This window comes from Talaromyces rugulosus, chromosome VI (genome assembly GCF_013368755.1).
Source record: "Talaromyces rugulosus chromosome VI, complete sequence".
NCBI lineage: Eukaryota > Fungi > Ascomycota > Eurotiomycetes > Eurotiales > Trichocomaceae > Talaromyces > Talaromyces rugulosus.
In genome coordinates, this window is record NC_049566.1 from 3,608,208 (window position 1) to 3,619,368 (window position 11,161).

Here is an 11,161-nt window from a genome sequence, read left to right on the forward strand (position 1 = left end):
GCAAACAGACGCACAAAATAATGTACAGAAAAAACTTGTCTGTAGGCTGGTTCCTATTATATAACTAATCTCTTTAACTTTGTCTCTGTTTTAGCCTTCTTGACTGATCTAACTTAGTGTGCTGACAAGAATCCTTGCTCCCGTACAGGGTACAATACGCTATCATCCTGGCCAGCTCATCACCGTCTGGTGATTAACACTAGCGACGAAAGCTGAAAACGCAAAGGAGATGGGTAGAATCCTTGCTACGGCATGCAGATACAACTAAGTGGTTATGCCAATCATTGACTCAGATAGGAAATTCCGACTTACCAAAAAAGCTTCCAAAGCCACCATCGATAGCGGGATTAGTTTAAAGAGCTTGAAATAAATGCAGGCCGAGACTCAATGCAAGGTCAGCGCCACTAACAGACTAAAGCCTGTAAGTGGACCGAACATGCAGGCGCAAAAGCTCGTGTAATATTTAGTGCATCCAGGCTGTATACAACGAGGATTAGCAATGTCTGTGCTCGTTACTGAAACTTTTATTCTAGGACTTTTAGAGTTTATTGATTGTATGCTAAGCTATGATAATAATATTAATCGTCCTATCTGAGCTCGCTAACAGGATACTGCACCATTAATCTACTTCTCTCTGCATGTCTGCGCTCTGACCGCTTCTGTTGCGCAGCAGCACAGAGCTTTTCCACGGTACCATTTTTGTATCTTCCTTCGTACACCGCATTTGAGGCGTTCTGCAGCTGCTCGTAGCTATATCCAGCCTCTGTCGCGGCATTAACAGCATCGGGAATTTCTGTAAACTTGCGCCAAGAATGACAATTGAGGGCCCACTGCTTCCGATCAAAAATCGTAACTACTAAGTCCGTATGGGCAAATATGACTTCAATAAAGGTAGTTCCCTAATGAAGAGTCAATTGTAAGTGATAGTATGGACGCGGTGAGGATAGGTCTTACCTCGTATTTGGAAGAGCTAGATGTCCCTAGCTCATTGTCTTTTTGATCATCGTCATCGCCTTGCGATTGAGAGCTATTACTGGACTGGAGCCAGCCTAAACACGCAAAAATCTCTGACAAGGAAGCCATATCGCTTGCGAAGTGGTTGGCTCGGGCTTCTGGTAGGAAGTGGAGCCCTATAATTGAGGAATGAAACAAGGATTCGAAAACAGCTTTCGATGTACAGCCTAAGTAGTCCGGATTGAAATAATGCAAGGCTGAAGGGCGTTGGTGTTCGTGTTTAACTCGGAGGAGGAGGAGGAGCGCCGGGCTTCTTTACACCAGTAATATCGTATGATCCTCTGCTCATTATCCAGCAAAAGAAACGAAGGCGAGCTGAGGTGGTCTGTGTTGAATTGCGTTGAACTTGGGACAAGGCTGACATTTTTATACACATCGTACTCCTGGTGATGAGCTTCATATTGCCTATTTTAGCAATACGTCGCTTAGAGAAGAGCAGGCGATGGACCCGGCGAGTAAGCTATCATTAATGGTAACTAACATGCTTCATAGTGTAAAATTCGTAAAACAAATGAGATCCACATGAGAGTAATTCCAGTTCACATTTAGATTAAAGCACGTGGCTAAAATAAATGCAGCTATGATATCCAAGATGATGCCCCTTAGCGATAACTCATTGGGTTGGGAGGAGCAAGAGGTTTAGATTGTTTCATTTATTCTATCTGCTCCACCCAAGTAAAGTAAAAATACGTCGCATAACCGAGCAATAAACGGGAGGTCCAGGAAAACTGAACCTTATGCATGCTCCGCAATTTTTTTATGCGAAGGTATGCGCATTTCCGCTTTGGGAAAATCTCTTTGTTGCCAAAGAGATTTACTTAACTAGGGGATAGTTAGGTGGGTTTAGCGGCTTAGCCACACCCGCTTTGTCCGCTTCGGGAGTGATTAGTCTAAATGCGCCTTTCCTCCATGAGATAATCCCGCACCTGGCTATAAAGACGTGTCAAGATGTCCCTAATCCTAACTTGATATCCAGCAATCCGCTTACACCTGATTTGAAAGACGTTGAACCATCTATAGAACATTCTCTGGTACTAATATTATATCGTTCACTTTTCAGTAATTACTAACTGTTAAATAGCAAAAATGTGCTGGGAAAGAAAGAAAACCCGCGCCATGTTCCCTGACTGCAAAGAGAAGAGCAAAGGAACTTGTGTCTTATTCGATCCCACGCATGACCACATTCAATGGTGTGAGGAGGCCGAGAAAAGGGGCAGCATTTGCAACCCCGTGACTCCAACATCGCAAGCGAGTTCGACGAGGCGCGGCGTGAATTGTCCAGCCCATCGCAATAAATGAGTCAAGTAGCAATTGTTATCTCGTCGCAGGTTCCATTTGAAAGAAGTCTTGTGGGCTATTAGTGTGACGGAAGATGAGGTGTTAAAAACAAGTTTCGGGACGATGTCATTCAGACTATAGGATGCTGGATCAGTTTCTTAGCTTTTTACGTATGAACTAAGTAACAAATCTTCGTGCGATATATCGTTCAAAGTCAGTCATAAACAGTCAATCTACACCTTCCAAAGCGGCCAATACCCCGGGATTAAAATCGTTCCGCATAGCCTTAGATCCGTCTAGAATGGAAGCCATGCTTCGGGATCTTGCTGGGTGATCTAGTGAAAGATTACTCATGTTTCGAGTATAACTTTGTTGTTGTTTTTATATATATAGTTTTAGACCGGCAGACTCCATAGTTTGAATTTGATGTTTGTATTGTTTGCATCCTGTACCTGATAAATTCCCGCAAGATATGTCGACCGGTAGGGTGCTTACTAACCGAATCGGCCACTAGTTCAGTTCTGCGCAGCTTATCCTGCTTAGGGACGTCAAACGTGATCCCCATATATTATTGGGATTATTCGAGTGGATCAAATTAGTGAGGAAACCCCTATATAAATCGATACAATAACCATGTAAATTAGAATAGTATGCTCATAGATTACATCAATTTGACACACGTTATTACCCCAAATTCGCGTCAAGTCCGCCTTATTATTAAGCAGTGCCAAGATCCCGCAGTTTGACAAGAGAATACAATCACGTGATCGTGAGAACAGTCCGAATGCCTGTTTTAGTAACATCCCAACACACCATACTCATGACTCTTGGCTCAACATGTATATACAGTGGCAAATTCACTAAATGCAGCTGGCTAATAGTTTACTATTTTTCAAGCCATAAATTCTTTAGGTCTCTTATATATTCCGGAAATAAACCACCTGCTATCTCAGATCGATGTTTGTTTTGTTTGCATCTTCTGCATTATTTAAGTATCCGCGCCTACCTCTTGGTTTATAAATTATCCAATCCAGTTGCTGTTTTCTATTCCTATGATGTCGTCCCCTTTCGTCGATAATAAAGGCAATACTATTCCTCAGGAAAATGTTCTCGGGAGTGGAGCTACTGCAGTTGTTCTGCTGCAAAATGGGGTAGCTGTCAAAACCCCTTTAAGATATATCTGGAGCTCAGACTCCGATGTCCAAGCCAACATTGAAAGCCTTAGGCGTGAACAAGATATTTATCGTCGCTTGCAAGTCTCTGGAGATTACCGTTCTAGCGGAGTTGTCCGTTGCATTGAGTTTTCAACCGAAGCTACACAGCTTGCTTATATGGCTAATGGAGATCTTCGGGCTTATCTTGCAAAGCATTGCCCTCCTCATCAGCTCCAACTCACATGGTTCCAAGAGATGGCTGATACACTTAGTTATATCCATGATAGACGTGTACTTGTCGCAGACATTGCCAGCCGAAATTTTCTTCTCGATCCCGATCTATGTCTAAAATTTTGCGATTTTTCGGAAGCTTCTCTCCTCCCTTTGGATTCCGACATGGAGGGTGTGGATGACAATGGATTTACAACACAAATTGATATTGGCCTCCTTGGAACGGTCATGTATGAAGTTGTGACTGGTAATAAGTGTGAAATCGACCTCTTTAAAGATAACGATCCCACTGATGGCCGAGCCTATTGGCCAGAGAGGAAGTTTTTACCAAGCACACATGGTATCTGGCTTGGGTTTATTATCGAAGGCTGCTGGAATGGTGAATTTCAAAGTGCCCACAGTCTTCTGCAAGCATTGAATGCCGTCGATTTACGCTCCTCGTCTCCGATCTCTCGATCGCGCACCATCCAATTTCTTTTTTCAATCAAAAAATATATCAGACAGCGACCGATTTCGACTATTCTTGGCGTGTTAGGCGTGATAGCGTGCACTCTATTTGCTGGGAAAAAGTTATTTTTTACTTTACGTGGCTTCTGTATTACTTTTTGACTTATTTCCTTATATGATTCCTTTGGAAAATGCACGTTTCTCAACCTAACATAATTACTTGGAAATGAACACTGTAGAATTGCCCGAGATATGTTTTTGCTAAGGCTTGGTCAATGTGTGAGTAGTTATCGTTTGCATTTGTAAAGTCAGTGTACAAGGAAGGAATTCTGTCGATAAAACAGGGAAAAAACTGCGATAGATATTTACTGTACGTGAGGCAGGGTAATGTTTAACAAATCGGTTTATGAGGGCGAACTAGTACGAAGCGTTGTATAGACTTATCTCTTTTACCGCACTTGCACGTTTCCTTGACGGACCGGGCGAATTGACACAACCTGCCGCTCTGGAGCTCGTTTCTCCCTGCTTGATGATTCCATCTCGGGTTAACTTACTACAAAAATGGGTGTATGAAGTCTTTGCCCACTGTAGAATGTTTCAGGGTTGGTTGTTTGGCTCTTCAGACTTTTTGCGGCTGCAGGTGGCGTGAAGCTGCTGCCCGGTATGTTGTTTGGCAGGTGTCCCTGTATGGAATAGCCCAAGACTCAGTTACATGAAAGTTTCCCTATAAATTCGTCTGGGGGACCACGGCCCATTGTTATGTGATTGGTTCATTTTGGATTAGTAAGGTAAATTTTTTCCGACATTAGTATCAATACACGTGATGAAAAGTGGGGTCTGATCCTCGTGATGCAATTTCGTGCCCAATGCCTCTCTACAAGCTTTCCCCCTCCAACATTCCCCTCTAACTCATGGTTGATTCATACATCGTGCTGAGGGTATTTTTACAAAATCTAATGTTTTTGAAAGTTCTCTTTGCTGACAAGATTCGTTTCAGGCATCCGCCGCCGATTGCATTACTCGGTAGCTGCCCGTTTTTGCCGGGATGAATCCTATCCAGCTTCCTACCGCCGCCGAAGAAGTTCGCAAGGGCATAAAAGAGATGATACCTGAGACAGCAACTTCTCCGAATAACCTACCTGAGATAACAGCGGAAATACGTGATGATGGGAACAAGACTTACCTGGGAGAATCGCCTGTGGGAAAGCTACTTGCGAAAAAGATATCTCTCCTCACGAAAGAAATGCTCATTGGTGATGTACGCACATCTGGTATATTCTAGAGTTAGAGACGTTGAACTGATTGAGGATTAGAACTGGGGTTGGCACCTGGTCTATTTTTCAAACACCACCGAACTTAGGAATGATCGGAAGCAAGGATTTCTGATTCCACTCTCTGAACAAATCACCTTGACACCTGGGGGGATATTAAAAGAAGGCTTTTACACGAAGATTGCAACGGAGCCGGTAGTCAATTCGGGAGCGACTATTATATTTATTGTTCCCCGCCAGTGAGCGGAAGTAGGAACGCTGAGGTCATATGTTCGTTTATTTTCTTATAAATACAATATATCCACATCCATAGATTTTGAATATTATGCTCACTTCGTGTATATCTTCGTCCTGTCGTAAGGCTTGCTAGTATAAAGATTTTTTAAGCCACCAAAACAGAAGGTATGAATGACTGGCCGGAAAGGTTTTGCTGCTGATCCAAATATGTCGCTGTACTACAGGGTGCATTGGATAATATTTGTGCCGGATCCTGGCTCCCAGTCGAATTTATAGGGTTGTTTGATGCATCTTGCCGGCCAACGGATTGCACCGGCAATTCTGACTGGGGGTGCTCGTGTGTCCCGAACAAGCTCTCCGTCCTTGCCGCTTCTCCATTTTGTAAGTCAAAGGAATGACAAGGGAGCAGTGTCTGGGGTTTTTCGTGGATGTTAAATGTACTCCCTACCCGTGCCATGGATTGTCTATCTTGCAGACCAAGAGATTGTAGTGGCAACATCGACTGTGGGTTCTCGTGTATGTTGAATGTACTTCCAATTCTCATGATGTTTTGTCCGTCTTGTAAGCCAAAGGACTGACAAGGGAGCAGTGTCTGAGGGTTTTCGTGTATGTTAAATGTACTCCCTACCCGTGCCATGGATTGTCTTTCTTGCAGACTAAGAGATTGTAGTGGCAACATCGACTGTGGGTTCTCGTGTATATTGAATGTGCTCCCCATCCGTGCCATGGCATCTTGTCCTTGCAGGCCAGTGGGGTGTAGTGGCAACATCGACTGTGGGTTCTCATGTATGTTGAATGTGCTCCCCATCCATGCCATGTCATCTTGTTCTTGCAGGCCAGTGGGGTGTAGTGGCAACATCGACTGTGGGTTCTCATGTATGTTGAATGTGCTCCCCATCCATGCCATGTCATCTTGTTCTTGCAGACCAGGGGTATGTAAAGGGAGTACTGTCTGGCTGTTGTCCTGTGGAACGAAACTAGAGCCTCCCCGTCTTGCCTCGTCACTTGGATGATTTGTACCGTCTTGCTGAACATTATTTCGTGAACCTGACACGGCTGTCGTCAACTTGTTTGACTGTGGCGCCGACCCACGCTGTTCCACACGGAAGTATTGCGTATACTGTATATTTTGGCCTGCAATCTCCGGTCAGTCATTGCTCCAAATAACGTGACTTGGGACAATATTATTCACAAAATTCTGAATCCGAGTCTTGAATGAAATCCTCGATTGACATCCAAATTTTGGCCCATAAAACGCCGAACACGTCGGCTGCAAGTTTTTCTAAGCCAGCTTTACCTTGCACGTCTAGAATGCCGCGATTTTTGATCCTCTGGATTTCTTGGTCCCTGCCTGTTCCAGTGTATTTTAAAACCCGTATACTTCATAGTTGTCAGCGATTTTGAACCACGGCCTTGCATCCAAGTAAACATACAACTCATCATGGCAGTCCGCAGGGAGACAAAACAGATTGCCTAGATGCGAGTCCTCATAGGTAGTGCAACTTCCGATACTTCGGCACAGTGCTTCAATCCTCCCACCTAGATCTGTCCACTGGGCAATCTTGCGTTTGATGCTATCCAAGTCACAATCTACCACGCCTGACCTTGATATTATCTGTGCCATATTGTCGACATTATTTGAACGCATATAACGCAGGTTTAATCTTTCTTTTAACCGATGGAATGCGATTTTCAGGAAGCGGGCACGAATAGTGTTGATGATCATTCTGCAGTCTAATTGCTGAAGATATTGGTAGACTTGACTAACAGGCGAAGATTCCAGATCTAGCGCATTGTCACTCTCCATGAAAAAGGATAATGGATTTTGGCTGCATTGCGGTACGATAGCTTCTACAGCCTGTGAAACAGTTATCATTGACGTATTTGATTCTCGGGAGCGTCTACTCCCAGTTTTTTGACCAGCTTTTTGTGGCTTTCGGCCAATGCTTCGCCTGGTCTTCTCAGGAATTTGTGCCCATAGCTCCCGAAGAGAACGCACAAACTGATTGATCTTAGCCTATGTTGCGACTTTATGAGGGGGCCTTACCTTTGGTTCGGAGAGTAACGCATCGACATCTATTCTTTCATTTATTCCAGCTTTGCGACGTGCTTTGGACAGGACGTCGATTATTACTTCACTATCAGATAAGTACATTGCAGCGAGTGCGGAAGGTACGCAAGAGACGGATTTTTCGTATGTGGAGAATGGCCGTGGGATCTGGAGTCGCGAGGGGTAAATAAGCAGAGGTTGATCACACCACCCTCGATTATGTTGCTTCAGCTAGGTTAGCTATTAGTAATCGCATGCGTTTATGCAAAGGGGTCAGTGTCATCCAATGAAAATTTACTACCACAGCCACAGGGTCCATGCGGTGTTAGTTATATCGCCAATCAAAAGCAGTGCCTACCCGTGAATCACTGACAACCCATGATCAAAGTGATCAATCAATGCTTGGCAGTGATGAACGCCACATTTTTTCGCATATCAAGCACGTAAGGTAGGTAGAGTTGCCTTTAATCAAAGGCTACGTTAGCGTTGATTCCTAATAGTCGTCAGAAGCCAAACCGAAACAAGTTATATAGCCTAGCGCTTAATTAGCTCTGCCTCTTCTGGCTGGCCTATCAATTGAATTTTTTTTTATATATAAAATTCCGATACCGATGCTTCATCTATCTCCTATTGATGGGTGGACTAGAGAAATTATGTGATCAGGACTCTGTCCTTGTCCTTATTCGAGCAACACACTTAACAATCAAGGTCCTTCATTCAAATACAGAACAGATTTAGACGGAGAAATTCAAGACAATTTTACACAGGACACTTGCGTTTTTTTGCTCCGCATTTCGGACATGTTCCTTCTGAGTCTCGCTTCGCTCGCCGTTCCCGTGCGTACCGCCGCAACGCCTCCTTCAATCCATCCAGCTCATCCTCTGGTTCCCAGGTATCCTTCCACTCAACCCTTGCCATCCTGCGACCCGAAGAATCGAGCCGACGCGCCTTAATACGCCGGTACTCCCATCGGGTTCCAAAACCTGGAGCATCGTCATCTGTATCAAAGACAGACTCGGAATCCTCAGTACACAGTCTGGGCTGCTCCGATCCAGACGCCATAGTCGGGGACTTAGCACGCGTGTGGCTATTTCGTCCCATGTAATACCTATCCGACCCAGCTTGTAGGTTCTCGCGCGACTGGCCTACCGCTTCTCTACTGAAAAGGGACAGGTCTCTAACAGCAGGGTCTACCCTATTATCAGGCGAAGGATCCTCGCTGATGATGCTGCTAGAGGATTGTTCCTCTGACAGATGCGAGAAGATACTATCCAGAGCAATGGCGGAATCAGCATCACCCGTAGAGCTTTTATTATCGTCGTATACACTTCCAATCGTCGACAGGCGAGACGAGAATGCTTGGCCCTTACCATTGACGAAACGGTCTTGGGAGTGATGGTGGTGGACGACTCGATTTTCAGCTGCCAGCACCCCATTAGGATAATGAGACCGGGTCATAGGAAATGACAGCATACCTAAAGATTCATACGCGTCTCGGGCGATATGATCTGGGTAGTGAGATTGGCTACAGTCCGGCGGAGTCAAGTCCGTCCGAGTAGATGACATCCGCAACGAGACGGAGCAAGACGGATTAGAACTCGCGGCCGGCGGAGTCACCAGCGGATGCTCTCGATTAACAGGAGATAGTGGCTGCCCAGAGGGCTCTATTTCTGGGTCGACTGAATCAAGATTACGGTCAGCATGCACTGCACGCGGCTCAGCCTTGCCGAATTCCAGTGTTGGATCAAGCTGATCTCGTGGCCACGATTGTTCTCGAGTGTATGACGGCGTGGGATCCCTAGATGCTGCTATCGGCGTCGTTCGCCATGGGCTGGGTTGATCAGGCAAGGTTACATGAGAGTAGGTTCTACCGCTGTTTTCTGTGTCATGTCAGCTGAGAAAGAACGAACCACATGGACAGCGGGGAGGTGAACCTTTGGCAGGTACACAAATCAAGGAGACTCCATCATCCTGGTCTTTTGTCGCTCCCGTGGCAGAAACGAGACCGTCAAATGCTCGGTCAAAATTGTTCGGGTACGAGGTATGGTCATCGTTCCTGTTTGTTGTGCTGGAGGGAAAAACGGCGGGTGGACGTGGCGGAAGGGAGTGGTGTATTACTGGCTGGGAGAAAGGGTAGGGGAGCAAGTTTGAGTGAAGGGAAGATAGTGAATTGGCTCCTTTGGAATGATCATTAGAAGGGGTATTCTTTCTTGGGAGTGCAGGGAGTGCAGGGAGTGCAGGTGTAGAAGAAGAGCATGGGATCTTTGTTAAGGTAACAGCCATGATTGCGGAGGTGGAAACTGAGGATTGTGGAAAAATGAACTGAGTCCTGGTCAACACATTCCTCTTCCTCCGCTGCGACTCGGAGGGGGATTTATATATCTTTTTTGACACATTTACAGCGGCTGTGAGCGACACTCGCTTTTCCCCTCGAATGCTGCTCCCGCCACGGCCCCCTCATTCCTCTCGCGCCTTCAATAGAAATCAGACCGCACTATCGCCGATGTAGCGTCGCCGTCGTCATAGTCGTCACCCAGGAGCTAGACGATCTCCAATCGAAAGACACCAATTCCACCCTGAAAATAAGACCTGGTCCGATGGCACGTCTGGTACTGTTCATCCTGGCTCTCAACTTCCCTGTTGGTCCATCATTGGGACAGTGCGGGCCAAATCTGTGGCTTCACTGTCGTTTGCTCCAACATTCAGCTGCCGTTGTACATGAAATAGACCGTCCCATTGGTGCCGACAGTGGATCAAAGCTCGAGTATTTCCTTGATGCAGGCGGAGTCAGCAGCCATCACTGCCATCACACACTCCACTCGGATAATGCGGTATTTTTGCCATTGGTCTCTTCCACGTTGGAATGCGTCAGTCAAAGCAGTGGACTCTACGCTATTCGATACGACAGGGTCGTCGCTGGACACCGAGGCTGGAAGCTGAGAGCGATAGCGCTGCATCACGAAGTAGAACCGGTGCGCCCACTCCCGATGACCGTAAGAAGAGAAAGATGGCGGTCACTAGTTGCAATACAAGTCACCGATCGTCCATGAGGGATTTATGCTATTGGCGATGTTTCACCCTAAAGCCATATCGTCGTCATCAGCTGGACATTTTGCCCGTGGACACGGCATACGAGATCGGCACGACTGGCATGGGGCGTAACGGAGATGCGTCCACTAGCATCAGCCTGTGATGCCTGCTGCGGGCTGAGAGAAGGAGCCGTGGGTCTCTCAGGACATGGAAATCGAAGGGATGGATCACTCGAGAGAGCGGCTAGAAGCCGCGAGATCAAGCATCAAAGGTGAACATTCGGGACCGCAGAGCAGAAATGAACCCTAGACTGAAAGGACAATTCACTGTGAGATGGAGAGATAGTACAGAGAGAGGATCTGCTGCACTCGCGACCACTCTCGCTCATGCAGACGGGATCGAGTAAACACTAGACAGTAAGTGGCGCGAAGACCGCGCGAGGGCATGGG

The 11,161-nt window shown here is 46.1% G+C and overlaps 4 protein-coding genes across 4 annotated transcripts; 1 reads left to right on the forward strand and 3 right to left on the reverse strand.

The window, feature by feature from the left end:
• Positions 1 to 587: 587 nt before the first annotated feature.
• Positions 588 to 1,083, reverse strand: TRUGW13939_11558 (uncharacterized protein; the record flags this gene model as incomplete). Its single annotated transcript, XM_035494664.1, has 2 exons — positions 588 to 899; positions 955 to 1,083. 2 exons carry the CDS (start codon positions 1,081 to 1,083, stop codon positions 588 to 590), a joined length of 441 nt encoding a protein of 146 aa, XP_035350557.1.
• Positions 1,084 to 3,344: 2,261 nt separating this feature from the next.
• TRUGW13939_11559 (uncharacterized protein) lies at positions 3,345 to 4,286 on the forward strand (the record flags this gene model as incomplete). Its single annotated transcript, XM_035494665.1, has 1 exon — positions 3,345 to 4,286. One exon carries the CDS (start codon positions 3,345 to 3,347, stop codon positions 4,284 to 4,286), a length of 942 nt encoding a protein of 313 aa, XP_035350558.1.
• A 1,491-nt stretch (positions 4,287 to 5,777) lies between these two features.
• On the reverse strand, positions 5,778 to 7,787 carry TRUGW13939_11560 (uncharacterized protein; the record flags this gene model as incomplete). Its single annotated transcript, XM_035494666.1, has 4 exons — positions 5,778 to 6,766; positions 6,825 to 7,012; positions 7,066 to 7,634; positions 7,680 to 7,787. 4 exons carry the CDS (start codon positions 7,785 to 7,787, stop codon positions 5,778 to 5,780), a joined length of 1,854 nt encoding a protein of 617 aa, XP_035350559.1.
• Positions 7,788 to 8,441: 654 nt separating this feature from the next.
• On the reverse strand, positions 8,442 to 9,965 carry TRUGW13939_11561 (uncharacterized protein; the record flags this gene model as incomplete). The annotated part of the gene is made up of 3 exons (XM_035494667.1): positions 8,442 to 9,103; positions 9,158 to 9,562; positions 9,617 to 9,965. 3 exons carry the CDS (start codon positions 9,963 to 9,965, stop codon positions 8,442 to 8,444), a joined length of 1,416 nt encoding a protein of 471 aa, XP_035350560.1.
• Positions 9,966 to 11,161: the final 1,196 nt, after the last annotated feature.